The 24,802-nt window shown below is 31.2% G+C and overlaps 1 protein-coding gene across 1 annotated transcript in view; it reads left to right on the top strand.

Annotated features, from left to right (window-relative positions):
* LOC108907143 (oxysterol-binding protein-related protein 9) overlaps window positions 1–24,802 on the top strand; it is a 120,961-nt gene that overhangs the window by 85,833 nt on the left and 10,326 nt on the right. The window contains exons 6-7 of the mRNA XM_018710687.1: window positions 577–646; window positions 18,810–18,905. Of these exons, the coding sequence (XP_018566203.1) occupies window positions 577–646; window positions 18,810–18,905 (166 nt within the window). The remainder of the gene's footprint in view (window positions 1–576; window positions 647–18,809; window positions 18,906–24,802) is intronic.

Raw genomic sequence — 24,802 nt, 5'->3', positions numbered from 1 at the left:
ATAATGCTATTCATGAATGAATATTTTTTAATAATTTTATTCCAATATAACTTTTTAAATAATAAAGTGTTGAACAAACTATGAAATAAAGTCTAATCAGTTTATTTATTAAAAGACAACTATATAAAAAATTGCATAATTCTATAATACTATGAAGAAATAATCGTTTCTTTGTAAAAGTCCAAAAAACCTTCATATTTAGAAATTAATTTCTCACGAATTATTTACCTATCCCAATTAATTTTTGCTTTACTGTCTTCATTTATACTTTGCCAAATGTGATATGAAATTTTACTACTTTCTTCCATTGCTTTAAAAAGATATATTGGAATAAAAAAAGGGCTGTTTTCTACCATTTTTCGGTATAATTTAGGCAACCAAAAATGCATCAGTTTCCATCCTTAAGTTCTTTAAAAGATCTCTCCCGGTCATATCGACGTTCCGCAGCTGTGGAACATTTGAAGTATTTTGATTTTTCTACCAAGATCCTTCCATATAAAGCTTTATTCGTAATTAACCCAAGCCATGACTAAAAGAGTAGAACCAGTTCGTTCTAATTCAATTGTTTGCTTTCAGAACACGGCACACCCAGTAAATGGTATTTACCATCAGAGGCCGGGGCCCTCCAACAATGTGTCCTCGCAAGGTAAGTCGCCGCTTCTAATTTGTTTGCATTATTTTTATCTATCTACGCATCACGTCAGTTTGTGTCTGTTGTTGAGCATGCGAGTTAACATGTGAATCTCCACTCTACATATCGTGTCTTGTGTACGGAAGTAATTATACAGAGCGTAGGGAATAACATGGCACATCAATGCAATGTTTCAGACAGGTGTGTGGGTCTTCCCTTGGATTATTTTCTTAGAAAAAAATTACAGAATTTTCTTTTCCTCTCTTTTAAATATTTCTATTGAGACAAGGTATTTATTTTCTATTAATTGTAAAAATAATTTACATTACAAATAACTAAGTTTGAATGAGAAAAGATTTATATTGTGTACTTCAAAAGTAGGTCAAACTTAGTGTTCATCTTTTTTGCAAATACTTTTCTAACATATAAGATGTTAAACAAAAGATGTTAAAACCTTTTAAAAACACAGTACTTTAATAAAATAAGAAAAAAGTTCATATGAATACTTATATGTATGAAAACCATTCGTTTCCGAAATACAGGGTGTTAAACCTATCGTAAAAGAATAGGTTTTTGGTTATGTTCAATTGGGTCCACCAAATCAATTCATATTTAGCGATGATAAATGAGTTTAATTAGAAGCAGATATTCAGATTTAGCGTTTTTTTTTTAGAACTACTTCTACGAGAGGCGTAAATTAAAAATGGCATCTTATCTCTCTTTTTTTATATAGTTGGAAACAACTGCCAAGGCAGGACGGAGTCCAATTATAAGGCAGGTATAATACAGATTAAAGAACAGATAACATTTGCATTAACATAATTAAAACACAAGTAGAAAATACACACTATATATAAATACATAAAAATAGCGAGTTAACTTCTATTGAGGATACATCTTTTAATACTGGGAGTATTACAATAAAAAAATATCAAGTTGATCCTGATAACGATGATAATTCGACCATATAACATTTATTGGAGAAAATTGAAGAATATTTGTTCTTGGTGTTTTCAAATAAAATAAATAAATGTAGCGAGTTCCACATCCCAAAATATTAAAATTCAAATACTCTAGTAATTCCCTACAATCAATCATCCCATTTACAAGCTTAAACAGAAACAAAACAGAAAAATAAAGCCTTCTTTGAGCCAAGTCATTAAGTTGAAACCTGGTTAATAGTTGGGATTGAGGGATTCCGCGAGGTGGATAGGTATTATCAGATTTGAAACTTAGGTATTTAAGAAATTGCCTCTGAATATTTTCTAGACTGTTTTTACGAACTTCATAGCCTGGATTCCATACCACATTAGCATATTCAAGTTTAATACGAACTAGTGAATAATAAAGCAGTTCAATAGTGTTCACCGAAAACTGTTTAGAGTTGCGAATGATAAATCCAAGAGATTTATAGGCACTTTTGGTAATGACATTGATATGATTAGCAAAAGTTAGTCTGGAGTCGAGCAAAACACCTAAATCCTTAAATTGGTCACATTTTGTTAAACATACAGTATCAATGTTGTATGCATACTTAATAGAATTAAAATTGGTCTTTTTGGAAAATGACATACAAAAACATTTTTTGATATTAAGTGGTAGGGAGTTAGTGTCACACCAAGAGTTAACCGTTGATAGATCAGATTGCAGTTTCAAATAGTCCTCGACGTTTTCGATACACCTGAACAATTTTAGGTCATCTACATACAATAATGTATTACTGTCAATACTCATATGTATGTCGTTTACGAATAAACTAAACAAAAGTGGTCCTAAAACCAAACCTTGAGGGACACCTGACGTTGCGTGTATATTAACAGACTTGAAACCACGGTACTAAACATGTAATATTATATGAGACAAATAGGACTGCAGAAAATGAGTAAAATTTAGTGTTAAGCCATAAAGGCGTAAATTAAAAATGGCATCTTATCTCTTTTTAATAGGACGTCTCGAGAAAAATTTCCTCTTTGGGGAAATACACAGGACATAACAAACTGTTCAGTAATTTAAATATTGTGCTCATTGAGGATGAAAATAAGAGTTCGTAAGATTTCTTTTCGTACGGGGTGTTAAATTTAAGATTTTTATTTCATGAAAAATATATTTGTTGCTTTTAAAATATTTTAATATTTTCACTCAATTCAACACCATATATTTTGCGTCTTTTTATTCAAAGTATTCAAATTCAATAAAAAAAATATTCGTTCGTTGATATTTATTTTTAAAGGTCCCTCGAAAACATAGGTGCCTACTTTGAAAGTTAAAACAATTATGAGTGACTTTTAGAAATTAAAATATCGATTTGAAATTTTCAGAATCGAGATTTTTTTCAACCTAGAAAATGATAAAATAAAAATTTTTTAAAAATTCAATTTTTAACAATTTTGAGTGTTTAAAAATCTTGAGCGACCTCTAAAAATTTTTTTTTAAAATGATTTTTTGAGGGGGCTCTTAAAACATGATAAACTAACATATTTTCACAAGAGACACGAAAAAAAATATTAGTTTTTTTTTGGGCCACCCTAATATGCAAACAAGATAAGGGTTACATTTGCTAGACAAACAATTTTTTNTACTACATAAAATAGAGCAATAAAAATATAAAATATACTCCAGACAAAAGAACTTAACTATAAACGATAACAGACAAATAAAACAAATAAGCTAACTAACATAAAATAGGGTGGCTAAAAAAAAAACGAATATTTATTTTCGTGTACCTTGTAAAAATATGTTAGTTTATTATGTTTTAAGATCCCACTCAAAAAATCAGCTCAAAAAAAAATTTTTTTGAGGTCGCTAAATATTTTTAAAAATTTACAAAATCGTCAAAAATTGAATTTTTTTGAATTTTTTTTTTTTTTCATTATGTTATCATTTTCTATTTTGAAAATAATCCCGATTCTGAAAATTTCAAATCGATGTTTTAATCTCTAAAGGTCACTCATAATTATTTTAACTTTAAAAATAGTGTACCTAAAATGATTTCGAGCGACCTCTAAAAATAAATATCTACCAACTAATAATTTTTTTTATTGAATTTGATGAACAAAATAGAAATAAATCATGAATCACTTAAATAATTTCTCGAGGCAAAATTTACTGCCACACTGTGAGTATCAAATATTTATCATTTTTTAATTTTTTAAAATTTAAGTGTCAAGTATTCAAATTCAATAAAAAAAAAATATTCGTTCGTTGATATTTATTTTTAAAGGTCCCTCGAAAACATAGGTGCCTACTTTGAAAGTTAAAACAATTATGAGTGACTTTTAGAAATTAAAATATCGATTTGAAATTTTCAGAATCGAGATTTTTTTCAACCTAGAAAATGATAAAATAAAAATTTTTTAAAAATTCAATTTTTAACAATTTTGAGTGTTTAAAAATCTTGAGCGACCTCTAAAAATTTTTTTTTAAAATGATTTTTTGAGGGGGCTCTTAAAACATGATAAACTAACATATTTTCACAAGAGACACGAAAAAAAATATTAGTTTTTTTTTGGGCCACCCTAATATGCAAACAAGATAAGGGTTACATTTGCTAGACAAACAATTTTTTTATGTCATTCATAGAATCAAAAAATATATCAAGTCGATCTTCATATTTTTGATAATTAGAAATTATTTGATATAGGGGAGATATGCTATTAGTAAATTAGTACGAGGTGTGGGTAATTGTAGCAGAGTGAAATCTAAAATTAAGTCTAGGAACATAATATGAATGAAATCCTTGAGACTAACGAGTCTTCACTTATAATTTTAAAAAGGAATATAATCATTGAAACATAATTTGCCTACGACAAAGACTATTAAATTAAAAGAAAGCAATAATTCTTGAGGAAGATAAAATCCATAACTAATAAAATGAATAGTCTTTAAAAATCTCCGTTGTACTTTCTTTAATTGATCATAAATATTATAAATGGGACTCCAAACAACCGATGCATATTCAAGTTTGCAACGCACAAATGCTGCATACAATATATTTAGAACCTTTACGTTCTGAAAGTCCTTAAAATTACGCAAAATAAAGCCTAAATTCTTATAAGCAGATTTGGTTGCTTATTACGAGTATATTCATTATTCGAATACAAACAATAAAATATACGTTTTTTAAAAGAACTTACTAAAAAGGACAAATATTTTTTTAGATAGAAAAACAATCTGGTTTTGTCCAAGTGCTTTTGACACTGCCTTTTCAAAATACCACTATTTCTGAAAGTTTGATGTTTATACATAATTTTTATTTATAAAATAGTACTAATTGAAACAATTGTAGGTACACGATACTGGAAGCAAAAAAGTCTTCGTAAACATGGTGCTGCAAACTCACCGTTTTCGAGATAGAGGGTGTCAAAAAAAAAAAGATTTTTTTTGAGGTTTTCGACAATATCTCAGGAACCGTTTGAGCTCAAATTTTGTACACATATTATCATTAACATTAGCTACTTTTGAGCACTAATTCAGTTTTTATTAATATGACTTATCATTAAAAGCTCTAACGCGAACCGTTTTCAATATAAACGGCGTTTTATGATGAAAAACATGAAAGAAAATGGCAACATGTTAAAAAAAATATTTCAAAACTAAACAAGTAAACAAAAAAAAACACAACAGTTGTTGAAAATGACCTCCTCCTATGGTAATGCAGGCTTCCATCCTACCTACGTCTGCAATAGGATTTGTAATACTCTGAGCATCGAACAGATACACCAGTCACTCAGACATAGGTTCTTAGTAAATGCAATAAAAAAATGGAGGTTCTTATTTAAGATTTCAAAGTTCCCCGCCGCCACACCTACAAGAGGTGGGGGAGAGGGACTAATTTTAACACTGCGGAATGATTAAATTTTGATTAATTACATTTTTTTCGTAATGTTCTTATTTCTCGATATATTTGTTTGTTTCAGGTTAAAAAATACACCAGTTATTATTGTCAATTATGGTACAAACTTGAAAACCATTCTGTACCAAATTGCGAACCGTGTTATCTTCCACAAATTTACAATTTTTTTTCTTTGGCTGCAGATTTTGTTTCATTGTCGATGAGACTCGCTGTTCTTTCTGCAGTATCTTATTTACGTTCATTAATACACAAATTGTCGCAGATTCCGTCTATTCCCAATTTCGGTGAATTTATCTCTTTGAAAACTTTCGTTTCTGCTTAGATCGTGTTCGATACCAGCGAAAAGCAAAACGTACGATATTTTTTTTATTCCGTTCTCAGATCGAGGATTAAGTTACCTGTTTTTTTTTTTCAAATCGGTGTAACAAAATAATTATATTTATTTCTTTATGCTCATTATTTTCACATTGTTTTTTTTTTCTTTGGTACTTTCTAAATTATTAATATTATAGTTTATTGAATTTAATTTCAAAATTTTCAGTCAATTCTTTAATAACAATGTAGATGTCGCAAATGTTTTTTTTTCTCATTTGTGATACATAGATACATTTTCCTTTTGGTAAGTAAAATCACATAGAAACTGTTTAATAATAACTTTTATGATAAATGTCTTTCCCAATAAACATAAATATGATTAATTAATTAATTTAAGGTTATACCCATCAAAAATGATTCGCAATTTATAATTATTAAACCACTATAGAATAATATCTTAGAGCTTTCAACCATCTCTCTGCAGAACGAATAAAAACTTCTACATTTTCTCCCGATTCCAGATTGCATGTCGATTTGTTAAATTTCAATCCAGTAAAACAAAAGTAAATTAATCGATCTTGCTTTTAAAAAGCTTTCTGATGGGATTTAATAATACATTTTTTATCACTTCCATTAGCGACAGAAATTATTAAGCTCTTATTCGATTACATATTCATTCAATCCAGAATATAACGTGAAATGGGATGCTGAAGAACTAAACAAAAGGGACTTCGGGCGCTGAAACAAAGTATTTGGCATTAATTCATTGTCATTCGGTTGAAACTGCCTATAAATAATCATCAAAATACATGTCTGGTTAGTAATATGATTATAGGTTAATAAACAGAGCCCCAAAATTCACGAAAGAAATAATTTTGATAGAAAACACAGGTTTTTAATTCAAAATTGTCATTTTTTTATCGATTGATTGCAATTGTACCAAAACCAATGGTCCGACAGCGCCTGCTTTGTGCACACTTAAAGTACATATAATTAATTCACTACTATTGTGTACAGGGTCAGTTCTACAACTTAAAAAATGCGAAGTAAGAATTTTTAAAAAAACGTTAAATTTTCCGATTTTTCCTGATTTTCTTCGTTTCTAATTATCCCATCGGATCGATCGACCTCTCGTTTTATTCGTATTTCGATTCTCTACAAACTTTCTCTTTAGAGCATTTCGATTGCTTCACTAGTTTAGGTTTTATAAGCAAAAAACTAAAAAAAAATGCGATTTTTGCATAAAAATCTTTAAAATAAAAAAGTCGCGATAGCGAGCATCATCGACAGTTATTGCCTGACCAGCCGCATTTTCGAAGAATACTCCGATGATGCTTCCAACCCAAAATCCCCACCAAACAGTGCCACGGTGTGGATGAATTTGTTTCTTAATAATCACTCGTAGATTTTCTTCAAAAGATACGTTCCTGATTTAGTAATTGTATAACAACAGCCAATATACGCTCAAAATTATCAAAATGAATGTCACACAAGTGGCATAATTTATTAAAGTTACAACACATTACATATAAAGGTGATTTTAAAATAAGATTCGTTCTAGGAATGGTAAGAAAAAAGGTTTTCGTATGTCTTGAGTGTTCTCTGGGTATATTAAACTGAATTTGATACAGAAAAACAGAGCAATCAATACTGTTACGTAATATTTTGTATAAAAAATACAGTGAAGAACATTTTCTTCTTACGTCCAAACTGGTAATATCATACCTTGTCAGCAACGTATTGTATTGAGTATCACATTCTGGATAATTTCCAAATTCTTTAAAATACAAAATTTTCAAAAACTTTCTCTGAATTCTTTCAATACTGATTTTATGACACTGATAATATGGATTCCAAATGATGCAACCATATTCTAATTTAAACCTGACAAACGAATAATATAATGTTTTTAAAGTTTTAATGTTGCTAAAGTTTCTACAGTTTCTTAATATGAAGCCATACGATTTTGCTGCCTCATTTATTTTAGTGAATATGTGTTCCCGAAAAGATAAACTATAATCAAAAAGTACACCAAGGTTCTTAACGGTTTCATAGCGAGAAAGTGCAATGTCAGTAATAACATATTCAATAATAGTAGGTAGTCTCTTCTTGGTATAAGAATAGTATATTACGTAATAAGTGTTGTAAAAAGCATTTTACTCACGAATGGAAAAGTTACGACGCCGCGTAGCGGCGAGTGCGTAATTCTATGAGTGCGTAATTGCATTACACCACGTATTACGTACTATACTTTACCTACGACAACTACTGTAAATACTTAAAAACACACCGTCTGCAATCAATGTAAGATTCCTATTTTACGTACGGTAAAAAAATCGCACAGCTTGGTAAAAAAATCGCATAGTTTTCCTAGCAACCGCCTAGCAACGTTCAATATAAACAGTATTGTATTGACCGTTGCTAGACGGTTGCTAGGAAAACTGTGCGATTTTTTTACCGTACGTAATAGGAATCTTACATTGATCGTAGACGGTGTGTTTTTAAGTATTTACAGTAGTGGTCGTAGGTAAACAATTTTACATTTGGGTATATTAAGATGCAATTTATTATTTGAATACCAAGTTTGCAAATTGGTTAAAGACTTCTGTAATTTTAAGTAATCACCTATGGAATAAATCGATGTAAAGATTTTCATATCATCAGCAAATAATAGCTTATTGCAGTCAACTACTTGACAAATGTCGTTAATAAAAATTAGAAATAATAAAGGCCCTAGGTTTGAGCCCTGAGGGACTCCTGAAGTTGCAAAATAATTCGGTGACACAAACCCATTATATGAAACAAATTGGACTCTATTATTTAAGTATGATTTAAATAGTGATAACGCGTTGCTATTGAAGCCAAATTCGACAAGTTTCTTTAAAAGGATTTGGTGATCAAGTCTGTCAAATGCCTTTGCAAAATCTGTATAAATGGTGTCCACTTGACCGCCTTTATCTAAAGTATCAGATACAAATTGAGTAAATACTATCAAATTTGTAACAGTGGACCTGTTCATCATAAAACCGTGCTGTTCCACCACTAACTGACCTCTAATAACATTGTATATACGGTTATACAGTATAATTTCAAAAATTTTAGAAAAGTTGGAAAGGATAGATATAGGACGATAATTTTCAATATTCACTTTGTTGCCATTCTTAAAAATTGGACACACCTTTGCTTGTTTCCAATCAAGTGGAAATATATTTGTCTTCAAACATAAGTTAAATAATATTTTTAAAGGAACAACGAACACAGATATACAATATTTTATAATGAATGAGGGTAATTTATCTGGCCCAGATGTCATCTTATTTTTTAATTTTTTGGAATCTAATAAAATTTCAGATTCAGATATAGGTTCAAAATTAATTAATGCTGAGTTGTTGTATGAATTATTAGAGATATTGAGTTCAGAAGTAGATGGAATAAAAACACTTGCAAAAGCATTGACGATGTCTTGAGAATTATCTAAGCAAAGATTTCCACCCTCATTTTACCGGGTATTCTAGTGCATCTATTTTTTGAATGAATAAAAGACCAAAACTTTTGTGGATTGTATGAAATGAATTTTGAACATTGTCTAGATATTTCTTATAAGCTTCCTTATTCTGATCTTTTATTAACCTTCGCAAATGTTTAAATTTATTTAAAATGTGTGAGCTCTGACGTTCTTTATGCTTTTTAAAAAGTTTAGCCTTACTTTTGATATTTTTTATAATTTCAGGAGTATACCAAGGTGGATATGTATGACTATACCTAGTTTCTATATAATGGCACATGGATATCAAATGTTTCATACAAACGTTCATAAAAAAAATTTTAAGGCCGCATTAATATCATCATAATAATTTAAAAATGACCAGTTGGTATGAAATAAAGTATTATACAAATCTGGGAAATTAGCTTTTTTAAAGTTATAGAGTTTTTGATTAATATTAGTTTGACAGGCACTCTCATTGATAAGTATATAGTTGACAGAATTAGATCACTATACCGACCATATTTTGTACGAAAATTGCGAACTGTAGCTGCCAAACCTTCATTGTTTTTAAAATATTGCTCATTGAAATAACCATGAACTATCAGCTGTCACGCTGTTTTTTTTTTTTCGTTGGTAACATTGTACCGTACAAATGGCGCAAAATTCAAATCTTGCTTGGATTTTGGGACACCCGATACAAATAATAGAGAGAAAGAGAGGGAGAGAAAGAAGGGTACCTATCCCACAAAAACGGTCAGCCTCTAGTTTTCCAGTTACATTTTTTTTAAATACCTATACCTACCAAAAGTATCAAGAATTCGTACGCTTCTCTTTAACCTTGATATCCTTTGTTTTTTATTAAGACCTTACACCATTCAGTTTCATTTACTTACTCGCCTAGGTATTATTTAAATTTTATGCACACGTATAACCTTTGACCTCTTCAAATTTCCTCCATAAATTAACTTTCGTATTTATTATTTAATGTAAGATCGAGAATACTTGTTAAGCAGAAAGTTTATAAAAGCACTGAAAGTTTAATTAAACCGGCATACCTATCTAATTCAAAAAAGGTCTGATTTAATCCGCAGCGTTCCGTATTTCGTTCCTATGTTGTGCTTCTTCGGTATCCCTTTTGTTTTATCCACGACACCTGTCACAGAGGACAGATAAGTTGTTTATTGTCCTGGGTGTTGGTCATTTAATGTCCTCATCGGGGTGTTAAAAAATAATATCCCATACATTTTAGGAGTAATTTAGAGTATTAGTAAATAAGACTTTTTCTTTTGAATCATAACTATTTTGACATATCTCCAAAAGTAACCAACGTATTGTTTTGAAACTTAATAGCCATATGTTTCATACATAACATTGTTACTTGTAATCCTGAAATATTTTAAGTCACAAATTTTTCGATGTTAAAATTTCTATTTTTTTTTAAGACGAGTAAATTCATATTCAGTGTTTGTTTTATTTAAATGTTATTAAATCAAGTTAAACAATGTTCTTCGATGCCAGAAATCAAGGTACGCGAAAGAAGAGAAGGCAACAAAACAACTACTCTAGAAGCTTCATAACATAACCCGTGGTCCATAGTAATGGGCAGTGATTCATATCTAGCACTTAGACGAGTAAGGGAGGTCAGGGGTGCAGGGGCACCATAGTACTACTTGAGAAGGGGTTAAACAACAAAAAATTATAAAAAATAAGTTCACGCTGAATATTTACTTTAAAAAGCTTGTAGACTCATCTGTCGTCCTCTTCACAATTGTTGCTGTAACCAAATTAATCTCTTCGTGCAAGGGTAATTTTACTTTCTGCAATTTAAATGTCGTATTCTTTCGTACTACTCCATCTTTTATCTGGACCGAGATTAACTCAATGGGATTTAGTTCACAGTGGTAGGGTGGTCAGCGAAGTACTGTAATCCCATTAGCTGCAGTTATTTCATTCACTACATACTTAACATTTTTTTTTAATGTTATAAAATGAAGTCAATCAGTGTCCGTCGATTGCAGAAATCTAGATATTTTGAATTTGTTGAATTTCTTTAAAATGAAGTAAAAAATTGCGAGAACTAATAATAAAATATATGTATGTTTTTTTAAGATTTTGGATCCGGTGGTATACTTTTCTGATGTGGGTCTTAATTTTGCACAAAATATGTACTTTTGTACCCATTTCTCTTTCCAAACAAGTTCAAAAATTTGGAAGTTCAAATACCAGCAATTGTTGTCCTGTTTAGTTTTTTAATCAAGATGTATTGAATTTTTGTAAAATATGAAGTAATATCGCTTATTAAAATAATTTCAAAATATACCTAAGTAATCTATCGACACATTTTTTATGATCCAGTGAGCGCAAAAGATTTTTTTCCAAAAATTGTCGGTTAACAATACAAGGAAAACATAGCATTTTAAATTTAGCCTGTTTTCTGAAGGAAACCTTGTCTTTTTCATTAACTCTAAATCAACTTTTAAGTTGTTCAAAAGCACTGTTTATTCGCGCTCTATAATGATCTTCGATTAAATAAACTTTAATTTTAATAGATGATATTATTTGATAACTTGTAAAAATTATCCAAGTGACACATGTCTACTACCAGAACAAAAAAAACAATATCAATCTGTCGGACCCGCCTCAAATTTTTGTACCTCTTGAAATCGAAACAGAGTTTAGCGAATTTTAACAAGAGTATATTTTTTATGTAAAATTTAAAAGTTCTTGAAAAATTTCAGCCTCAACAAAATTGTTACTTTAGATATCCCTGATTTGTAGTAGGTATCACAACACCCTGTACAACTTAATTACAAATGAATCAAATCAGTCTATTTAGCACCTCTCAAACTATATACTTACCAAATTTTGATACGGTACGTGGAATCGCTTTTGAAAATATTGTCGAAATTTAAAAATGTTTCACACAGACGCCATAGGAAAAAAATCCTATTCGAGCTCTTAAATGTATATAATTTATTCATTCGATTTGTAAATGCGCGGCCGCAACAATGTAAACACAGTGTAAATACTTGTTTCCATAACATTTATACGATTAACTTATGGCTTATTGGTGATAACTACACACGTTATTGATTTGATAACGTGTAGCTACCGATAAAGGTCGCTGTCGTTTTCGAAGTCTATAAAAGCTCTAGTTTCCCAGACAAAAGTTCTGTTATGTTTAAAGCTGGTGTTTGTTTTTGTTTTTTGTTTTTTAGACAAGAAAACGCACTTTTAGTAAGACAGTGACTGTAGTAGATCCATCCAGGAAGTGACGAAGAATAACACTAAACTAGAACAGCTTCCTTTAATTTTTGCATTGAAAGATCACGGAGAACATGTAAACATCAGAAAATGTACCTTTCCTGTTTTGTTTCTAAATGAATTTAGCGGGTTGTGATTATGTTTATAGTACCATACGCGATTTCCTGTATGTTCAACAAGTTTGCAAAATTCAGGAAACGTAAGATACGAGTTAAAAATATGCTTTTGTTCCTTATTTTGAATGAATTATAATAATTATTAATGAATTATTAATTATTTTGAATGAATTATTTTTCCTTATTTTGAATTTTTGACGTCTTATACCTTGAAAAAAACGTATATAACTGGTACAATGAAGAGATGTTGAAGTTTTAAAGTATATTTCTCAATATGTAGTACACCCTTTATGTTTTGTGTTTAATTTGTCAATTCGGTCTGGGATTTTTCCAGATGCTCTTAAAATCTCAAATATTTTCTTCACTTCACAAAAACGGAGAAGCCGATCTTATTGAAAACTATAGACCTATAACTCTATTATCCTGTTTCTCAAAACTTTTTGAGAAAATAGTACATAGTCGGATTTATAATTTTATCAATAAAAAAGGTCTTTTAAGTAGCAATCAACACGGTTTTCAACCTAAATATTCAACAAATACGGCTGCGTTCTCATTAATAAACCACATTTATGATCCACTTGATAAAAACCTATATGTGATAACTCTTTTTTTCGACCTGACGAAAGCTTTCGATTGTGTCAGTAAGGATTATTTAATAAGAAAATTAATTTGGGTATAAGGCAACCGATAAACGATTAGATCTACTCCTTTCTGTCAGGACGAAAAATCATAGTAAAAATAAACGATCATTTTCAAATCAAGAACAAATTAACCTAGGGGTCCCACAAGGGAGTGTGTTATCTCCATTACTTTTTATTTTGTTTGTTAATGATCAGTCTTTCACAGAGAATGTCAACGTTGTATTATATGTGGATGATACAACAATCTGCATTACTGCTTCTTCACCTGACGAACTGCAAGAGAAAGTAAGTTTGACCCTTCAACAATTTTATGGATGGTGCTCAAATAATAGGCTTATAGTTAACTCCACCAAAACTAAATACATATTTTTTTCACAAAAGGCGCGAAAATCCGAACATTTTAGTAAAAATTAATAACTTTGTTATTAATAATGTTGACACTACTAAATTCTTAGGATTATAATATATAGATGAACATCTTAACTGGAACAACCATATTAACCATGTATTAAATAAAATTAAATCAGCCTTTTTTGCCATAAGAAATCTGAAGGGTTATATGAATAGACAATATTTACTAAATATATATTTTGCACTGGCTTACTCTCATATGAAATATCTAATAATTTATTGGGGATCTAGTTGTGACTTTCAAAGAGTATTTATTTACCAAAAAAAAAAAAATATTCGGTTAATATTTTCTTTAAAACCCTTGGAGTCATGTCGCTCCACACTGATAAGAGATAAAATTTTATCACTTCCATGTGTCATATATGAGGCAAGTGTTTTTATCAAAATGAATCCCTGTTTCCCAGGTATGACAATGTTCATAATCATAATACAAGAGGGAAATACAACGTACTGATAAATAAATTTAATTTAACTATGTATAAGAAAGGACCTTTCTATCTCTGTGGAACGATATTTAATAATTTACCGACACCGATACGAGAAGAAAGAAACATTAATAAATTTCGTAAGGAGCTTCGCTCATTCCTCTTATAAAACTGTTTTTACAGTTTGCAGGAATTTCACAATTATAACAATCGTTAAAACAAACTTTGTTAAATTGTATTTCAATTTTTATTCTTTTGTATTCCTACTGACGCTTCATATCCTGTAAAGGCTGACATGAATAAATGCTTATTATTATTATACATTGTTTAGATTTTCTAAAATACTGGACAAAAAATTGCTCATATAAACGCCCCCTTAAGGAAAACGCCCCCCTTAATAAAAATCATGTACTCCATTTAAATATTCAAGTAAAAATTGAAACTAAGGAAGACAATAAAAAAAGCCGCCCCGGCAAAGAGCGGAAATATATTTATACAGGGTGCTCCCAAATTCTCCCGCGGTATTTTCAGGATAATTAAATGTGATACAAAAACATTACAATTACTTTGAACAAAAATAATAGGACTTTCCTATTGCATTGTTTATTTAAACGCCTTGTTTTCAAGGTCCAAGATTTCAGAATAAATATTAAGAAAAAGTGTTTTTATTAGTAACTCTGTCGTCGTTTAAGATATCCATCTGAAATTTTGCACTTGTAATCTGGCATGCTATTTGTGTGACTTTGGTTAATAAAATCGAAGCGTGAACGGAGGACAGGGAGTAATTTTTTCCAGTTGCTCAAAGATATTGCTTGTTATTTAAAAAAAATGTTTACTAATTTTTCAGATAATTTTTGGTTTATGGTGTGATTTTTGAGATATTACAACTTCTTTAGACATTTTTTTTACGTTGCGCATCAGGCTAGACATTTTAAAAAAAAAATAGTGTTTTTTTTTGAAATATCGAATTTGAGAAGAATTTTTATTAATTTTCTTGATTTACTTAATCCTATTTCTTTGTAACACCCTTATAAACTTTTATTCGTAAATGGACAATAAGGGAGACATAAATTCTTAGAAATATCTTATTCAAACTAAAGACTTGGACTTGAGACATCTGAACACCAATTTATGCAGTAGATATTATTCAAATCCCAAGCCTTGCGTAAGAGGTTGTTTAGAGGATGATTATCACTATTTCGACCCCAGCTTTTGTATTTCTACATCTTTTTTTTTCAATTTTGAATAGGTGGTATTGATTTTAAGGCCTGCTATAGAAAAAAAAGTATGTTTGGGTTAGATAAATCTAAACGATTTCAGCGAATTTAGATATACATGCATAATAATAAATTTCATGATATTCTCATCGTACCTAATATGTTTTGAAATGTCAACCATCAGTCATAATGAAGTGAACAATTTATTGACCTTTATATGTTTGATTATGAACTCAAAATAGAAACTGTTCGGATTGTCTGACATTTTAAAACACATGCTGTCGATGTTATGACATTATTATTATTTTACAAATGCCATTTCAAATGTAAACCCGAATTCCTTTCAATAGTAGTATAAAAAAATGAAAAACTGCTAAAGTACTGCCCAAATGCCCTTAGTCTAAATTTAAAATATTAGTATCTCGAAGAACTTTTAACCTTTTTAAAAGCGCTTATCTCCCTTATTATAAATTTTGGAAGATAGTGTATATAAAGAGGTAGCTTTATCTTTTATGTAATATATTGAAAATGAAACGTTTTATTTAATAATTGAATATCTATATCTGTAACTTTTCATAGACCTGATGCAATAATTTCAAAATTATTTACGTCATAAACTGATGTCATTGGATATCTATGTAATGTAAATAACTTTAAAAACAAAGTAAATTATTGGCCGTTATTGTCCTCTAGATTTCGGTATAAGGCCATCATCAGGGGAAAGAAAAGTAACAATCATAGGAAAGGGAATTGCTGCAAAAACTACTAATAAATAACAAAGTTTTGTTTAATTATGAAAATGTCAGTTCTGTGTAATTCAGTATAAAAATGTTTTATATTCTTTCTTATTAGTTTCGGCTATTATGCTGTCTGTCATCAGACAGAGAAAAAAAAATTAGAATCATGGAAAAAGAAGTTGCTGAATAAACTACGAATAAATTACATAAGTTTGTTTAAATATGAAAATATCAGTATACAATATAAGCAATTATTATTTTTCGACAATCTGTCATGATGATTTTTAAATATACCGGCTGATTCAGATTGATATTCGCGGCCTTGTATCTCTTTTGTTTTATCAAATATTTATAACAAACCGTATATATTTTTAAATCGCCGCTCAATCTCTATCAAATGATATTGTTAGATCGTCTCCATGGTAACATTGCTTTAGACAAATGTTTTTGTTCAAATGGCACCCTATATATTTTATATCAATTCTAGAAGATATTTTTTTCTGCGTTCAGCTATATAAAGAAGTCTATAGTTTCATTAGAAATATTGCTAGAAAAACAGCAAAAAAGATGAACCCTACTTTCAGTAGCTTTATTCTGAAAAATGATAACCAGCTGTGGAAACAACTGAATTTTGACGTTTCTAAATAACGGTTTTTCAAAATAATTGACATTTTGTACCTACCTATAACTAATTATTATTACTATAAGATGAATACTTATAGTAACCAAGAATAATTAAATATGATTTTAATTTATGGAGAGTGCTGAAAGAACCCTAAAGCTGCCAAGTATTTATACCAACATCGTTTTCCGCAGAGACAACTTCCATCAGATAAAATTTTCGAAAAGTTAACCAGGAATTTGGCAGCAGATGATTTTCAAAAGAAAAGAGGAGTTTTTAAAACTAAACTAAAAATTGTGTATGTTATATTATTATCGTATTAAAAATAAAATGTTACTTTAAAAAACATAGTAACTTGTTTTCGCAGCTGGCTATCATTTTTCAGAATAAAGCCACGAAAAGTAGGGTGCATCTTTTTTGCTGTTTTTCTAGCAATATTTCTAATGACACTATAGACTTCCTTACATAGTCGAACGCAGAAAAAAAATATCTTTCAGAATTGATAAAAAAATATATAGTGTGCCATTTGAACAAAAACAGTTGACTATAGCAATTTTGCCATATGTTACCATGGGGATCTCGACAACAGCCGGGCCATTCGCCAGAATTAATAGGATATATGAAACAAATATCAATTACTGTTCTGTCAATAAAAACAAATAAATAGGTAACTCACCGGGGGGTTACACTCCCCCTAACTTTAAGATTCAAGGTATATCCTTCCATACGTTTCCATTGTATTAATTAGCAAATATGTATCATTCTTTCTTAGTTAGACGCCAACTAGTTAGCATCATAACTATCAGGTGTGTGAGTCATATAATCTTATGCCAACTACCTCAACACCACCCAGTATGTGTCAATCGAAGCGCATCTAAGACCCCGTAGAACTTACAAGGCACACTTCGAAGGAACCACAGCCATTAAGACCGGGAGCATGTGGCGCGACCTGGGGTTATCAAAAACATAAACGAGTTTGGCATATTACTCACAAATTAAATTAAATTCATTAAATAAATGTATTCAAGCCAGCACGCAGATATAAAAATCAACCTTATTCGGGCGTTGATCAGGCACCACTGTCACAAAGAACAACCTCTCTTAGTTTCGGCATACAATATATACTCATAAATTACATTATCTCAAAGGCAAATAAACACTTTTATTTATATTCCCATTATTACAATACTTTAAAAATAAACAAGTGTTACATTAGATATGTTATATGTTATTATAATATTACTTATATAAGTTTATGCATTCAATTTCTTCATCTATGATTGTCATTATCCTTTTTCCCTGATAGCATAATAACCGAAACTCGTCGGACAAATAAAACAACTAGTAGAAAAGGAAATATAACATTAAAGAGGATTTTAATTTACCTGTTTACATTTAATTTTTTTATTTGAAACAGTACTCCACATTATTGTAAGATTAATTAGTAACTAAAGGAAATGTACCAGGAATAAAAATACGTGTTCACTAGAAGAACTGTATTGATTGAATGTCTCCAATTTCCAATTCTGCAATCTACATAGCCAAAATACCGTCAACTTATATCATAAACAAAACATTTCTATAGTCGGTCATCGCTGATTCGGCACTTACACATTATAGAATAAAATTTCATTTGACCAATCTACAAGTTGTGTTGGAAAAATTCTACTTGTGGTCAATTGGCGTCTTCAGGGAGCTCTATCAGCTCTGTTTTGACAGTATCAAAATATGTTTTTCTATGATTTAAGTTATCGGGATGTGGAATTGTGTAGCCCCCTGTACCGTCTAAAATTGTTGTCGTTTTCATCTGCTTAATTTCAAAACCGACCCACTTCCTGCAGTTTCTAACAATCGCAACGTCAAAGTTTAGGGACCAAAGTTAAAACACACCACTAATAAATTCTCCTGTAATGTCTTGTACGTGCCACTTATTAAGTAACATTTAATGTCATATTGGCGTCTGGTTGGTGTTCCAATCACGTTTTGCTTTCGTTCTAGTAAATAAATACGTGGAAGGCCCCAAAGACGTTTCCGTCTCGCCAACGGCACTGACATTTTTTCCTTATTTTAAAAACCCAATGAACATTCCAGAGATCGTATCGGCGCCAGGGGAGGCAGTCGTCCAACAGGGTATCGAATTAGGCTCCGAATGCCTGGAAAATGCCCGCAGGCTCAGCAGGACAATCGGTGAGTCCATTTTACATTCTACCGAGTGCTGTGTGCATGTCAGTGACTGAATGATTGTGACTTTTATTCATTAGTACTCTAGCCTCCAGGAATACGTTTTTACTATAAACTGTTTTGTACTCTTTTTAATTGTCCCAGTGTCGTACGTAAGGGAGGCAGAGGGTTAGGGACCATTAGAACCCCTTCTCATGGCAAGTAATTCTAGGTATGTTCAGAAAATAACCGAACTTTTTAAATTACGCGCTAATTGAGATATTTAGTGATATGCGGTTGGTAGCACTGCGTTGCGCATAACCTCCTCTATAACTACATGTTCTTGGATTATTGATATCTCATTTAGTTTTCGTGATATTGTTATTTGAGTGCAATGTGATTAGTGCGATTTTCTGTGACAAGGATGCAACGTAAAATGTTCAGTGAAACTGGGGACAACTTTCACGGAAACGTTTCAACTTTTGAAATAAGCTTACGGAAATGATGCTCTGGGTCGTACGCAATGGTTTTCACGATTTAAAAGTGATCGTCAGTCAATTGAAGATAATCCTCGACCAGGAAGGCCTTCGACTTGAGCTGATGACTCTCACGTTCAGAAAGTCAAAGATCTGGCGCGTGCAAATCGCCGATTGACTGTCACAGAAATTGCAAAAGAGTTTATAGCATCTCATTTGGGTCATGTGGTAAAATTTGGATTGAAAAATTGGACATGCATCCGAGTTACAGCAAAATTTGTTCCTCGTTTGATGACCGAACAGCAGTAAGAAAATCGTGTGGACGTTTATCAGCAACTCCTTAAACAATCCAATGACGATGAAACATTCATTGAAAGGATCATAACGGGAGGCGAAAGTTGGGGTTGACGCCTATGATATCGAAACAAAAGCTCAATCATCACAATGGACTGGCAAAGGATCTCCACGCCCCAAGAAAGCACGTCAGTCTCGATCGAAAGTAATAATAAAGTTTAGAAAAATAAGTCGATTATTTTCGGAATTATACAAGGTGTTCCTAAATATCATGTTCATAAGGGAGGGGGTAATTCTTTGACTTATTTCATGACTAAAAGTTCATATAAACATAGGTCCGCAAACGCTTCGTTACCGATCTACAGTGTGTTGAAATTTTAAGATTTTTTTTAGTTTTTTGTCTATAACTCCCACAGTTTTTGAGATATTTAGCTCAAATTTGGAACATAGGTTACGCTGTAGGGCTTACATCATTGAGCATGCCAAATGGTCGTGATATTCTACAGAGTGATATATTGTCGGGGTTCACGCCCCCTTTTCTTCCCCTGAACTTTTGTACGGTGCGCCGCTGATAGATTCTAAAATCAAAAATTTTATGTTTTGTTGAGAAATTTTTTTTTGCCTGATGATTTTTTCGTATCTGCGACTATTATCGAGAAAAAAAATAAAAAACGATTTTGTGTAATTCGTCGGATGAAATTTAAATTCTTAAAATAGTCCAGTAGGCTCTGGCTTTATTTAGATAATCTCTTGTTTCTATTAATTTAGACAGTTTGCATTTGAAATCGTAACTTGGGTCTGCATATGACGGAGTTATAGAAAAAAAACTAAAAAAATCTTGAAATTTCAACACTACAGGGTTACTTTCGGTAACGAAGCGTTTGTGGACCTATGTTTATATGAACAGTCATGAAATAAGTCAAAGAATCGCCCCCTCCTATGTACATGATATTTAGGAACACCCTGTATTTAGTTATTTTTAAGGAAAACGCCTCTTCGATCACCCTGTAATTTTACGTGAATCCATAGCCCTTATTTCAATTATCACAGAAATCTTGACAATAATAATTTTCCACAAAGCACTACATGACATAAAATTTGACGAGTTTGTAGAATTTAATATTAAAAAAACTAAATAATTTACTCTAAAACTCTCTGGATAAGTGAAACTGTCACTTTTATTGAATAATATTGTGCATACCACAAACTCTGTACAAAGTCTGTAATGCAAATTCTAATGCAAATCCGTGAAGCTTGATGAGGCAGCTTGTTAACAGCGTATACACTGAATGTATTGCATTATAATATGATGGGACTGCCGCATATTTCTCATATTCATTGTTTGGTTCTTGTTGAATTTAATTATAAATATAATGTCATAATTTGAATAATAAAGATAACAAATAGATGAGCACCAAATATAGACTTACGGAACGTTTTAATGTTTGGAGGAAAGTATTAGACTTGAAACCGCGACACTGCCACATACTTGAATTTTTTTAATAATTCGGTATAGTCGAGTGTATCAAGAGTAGTATAAATATTAGACTGAGCCAAAAAAATCGACTATTTTATTTTTGAATGATATATCGAGAATATCATTCAGAATGACGAAAAAAAATATCGGGAGAGTTTGAGCTCTTGATATTAGTTTTAAGAGGTCTATCATAGCTAGTTTCGATTTTTTATTCCTGATCCCATTTTTGCGTCAAAACTGCCAAACCATCGAGGTAAAAAAATTTATCTACATATATTTTTGAAGGAAATTGAATACCCTACAAAAAAGGTGTAATTGAAAATTTTCGACAGACGAATCGTTTCCATGTAATCAAGCCTCGAAAATTGATAGGTTTTTTCGATTTGACTTTTTAACTTTGGAACTTTGTAAATAACGAACAAATTAATATCTGAAAAAGAACAGATTTTCAAAGGAAATTTAATGCTCTACAAAAAAGGTCTCAACATTTTTGCATAAATTTACTCCTTCAAAAGTTATTCACGATTGAAGATGAAGTAAATTTTTGTTTTTTTCGTTTTGGACCCAATTTTTTTCACTCAATGGAACAAATTGATATTATACATCTTGGACAATTATTATTCTATCATTATAATCAAAAATATATGGAGATATATTTTGTTACCTCGATGGTTTGGCAGTTTTGACGCAAAAATGGGATTAGGTATAAAAAAATCGAAACTAGCGATGATAGACGTCTTAAAACTAATACCTATTAAGGGCTCAAACTCTCACGATATTTTATTTCGTCATTCTGAATGATATTCTCGATATATCTTTAAAAAAAATAAAGTCGATTTTTTTGGCCCAGTCTAATAAATATATTTAATTTTATACAGATTTGGTAACACATAAACTAAAAACATAGAACCAAAATTCACCCAACCTCAATCTAACACCAATAATAATTAAAGTTAATGTCGGGAAGAGTGTTGCAAGTAGCAGTCGTCTCAAAAAACATGAATAGTATTTTTTGCTTATTGCTATTAGTACACCTCCATCTCTTTTTTTATTATCTGCATTGAAATCAGTATCTTTACAATTACGTCATACACATTACTACAAAAATTCAGAACTGGGCACGCCCTCATATATTAACCAAGTTTCACTAATACCGATTATACCGTAACTGGTACAGCTGACGAAATAAACAATTCTCTGGTTTTTGTACAAATATCACAACAGTTCTAATAATATCATTTAAGCAACATTTTAGATTTAGAAAGATCCAGTAATTCCCGTTAAATACCCAATATATTGGGCATAACAATTTTTATCCCAAGAAACGTGATTGATGTTAGTATTAGCATTACAGTTTTTACTTTTTTATACGTGTAACAATTAATGTAATAAAAGTCCTCACATGTACAATCTGAAACTGTGATGCATAAAGCACGTCGGGACATATTTCCACTTTAGATGAATATTTTTTTTCTACGTAATAGAGTCCGCGATGTTTAAAGCGATAATGTAACTCGATCGCGTCAAACACACTGCATTAGTCATGCCTAATATATTTTTATCACTATTCTTTCATATTTGACTAATAGCTGACCTACAGGGTGTCCCAATATTCCGTGTACATGGAATTACCACAGTTTCATACGTTCAAAATATGCAGATTTAATTAAACTTACCTATATCTTATGTTGCTTCGTTTACTCGTTAGAGAACATCAAAGTTGACAAAAAAATTGTGACTCAAATGTAAGATTTTATTGAAATTTGTTGTACCAGTATCTCCATTTAGGTCGCTTTATGACATAGTAAACGAAGTAGGTAATTGGATTAACAGAACTGTGAAAAATACCCTCTTCCTTGAAATAATCTACTCTTAATTTTGTCTTGGGTTTTGCAATTGCTTCAATTTTTTTTGTCTGTTTAATTACTAAACGTTAAGTTTAAAAGTTAATATCGTAGATATAGGTTCTATTTGATCCTAAGAAATGTTTCGAAAAAAGATTCAAAAAGTGGATATTAAATAGCCCCCACAGCGTTATGAACAAATTGTCCTAGGGTCAGGTAAACGCCGCTCGGGAATTCGCTCTTTTTGCATTAAATAGAGCTTATTTTTACGATAATTAAAAAAAAGAGAAATCACTTATACCTCTTTGTTCCCAAGATAGCTTTTTTATAACGTTGATTATTAACTATTGGACGTATCGGACAGGGATTTTAGAGACAATTAAAGAAAGGGTTAAATATTTATTTTCAGAAAGTTTTACATTGATAGTTCATGTAATAAACGCGCTAGCAGCAGTAAAAGTTAACGTTAATGAACAGCCTGCACGCGGAAGAAAGAGCGCCCGGCCCGCGCATGCGCGTGAATGTCGCTCTCGATCGCGCGCGAGATTTTTTATTTGAACGTTTCAAATTCGGTTCAAGAAGTGTGCGTGTATATCATGAAAGATACCCGAATCAATCGATCCCAGATCATGAACTTCCAGAAATATTGAAAGTCGTCTTTGAGACACTTGTCATTTAAAATTAACAGAGGTACCTACAGCCGGATGTTCTTGTTAAGTTCGAACACCCACCAAGGAAGAAGAAATTCTGAAAATGGTAGAAGAGGTGGACACAGATGGAGTCTAGTTTCCAAAAGTACAGAAACAGAGTAATTTTCGAAAAACTTATTTCATCCTTTTCATATTCAACGAGTTCAGCAACTTCCACCTCTTGATCCTGCCGCTAGTCTTCAATCGTCGCAGATTATTTGCGAACACAAAGCTGGAGATGTGAATTTCCAAATTCTTTTCATGAACGAATCGGGTTTTATGAAATGTTGGATATTAAATATCCTTAACCAGCATAATGTATTTAGGCAGATGAAATCCCCCTGTCGTTATGGAAAGACATTTTGAACGTGAATTCAGTATAAACGTGGACTGATTGTATCAATAACTTTCTGCTTGGTCCTATTAGATGCCAAATCGTCTCGATGGCAATAGTTATTTAAATTTACTCTGCCAGAATTGTTTGACGATATGCTACTTTATCTACGTAATGACATGTACTTTGTGTATGACGAAGCACCACCCCACTTCAGTCGCAATGCTGGAGAATATTTTCAGGGCCCAGGCAGATGGATAGGCACTGACCACCACGTCCACCTGACTTAAATCCCTGTGATTTTTTTTGATCATAAGGGACAACTGTGGAACAGGTTTGAAGATGGTGTCCATAATTTGCAAAATTAAGGAATATTGAGAAGAGCGCAATTTTGGAACAGCCTGTATATTCTTACTTTTCCTTTACTGATGTATTAGAAATAATGTGACAATCACAATAGTCTTTAAATATATTCAGATCTGTTGAAAAACTATTTACGAACAAATGGGAAAGGATCCAATCGATACACTGGTAACTAAAAAAAAAATCGTGAATGAGCATAAAAGTATACTCCTTCCTCACAGTGAGAGCCACCCACACACTTTTGTTTTGAAAAGCTCGATGCGACACAGCCGTGACACAAACATTGTGACAGTTTAAGTGGCGTGTCAGTACGTTGTCAATTTCAGGATAATTTGCGTTTTGAATAGAATTAAATGAGTCTAGAGCTATCTGCCGTTTTGGAGTTAGATTAAGTGGGTTGCTGTTCCTGGAATTCCTCATGGAAATTTATAATGGATTTTTGTTCGA

This window comes from Anoplophora glabripennis, unplaced genomic scaffold (assembly GCF_000390285.2).
Source record: "Anoplophora glabripennis isolate ALB-LARVAE unplaced genomic scaffold, Agla_2.0 scaffold388, whole genome shotgun sequence".
Lineage (NCBI taxonomy): Eukaryota > Metazoa > Arthropoda > Insecta > Coleoptera > Cerambycidae > Anoplophora > Anoplophora glabripennis.
Note: the sequence above shows the minus strand (reverse complement) of the source record. Positions and strands in the feature narration are given on the sequence as shown.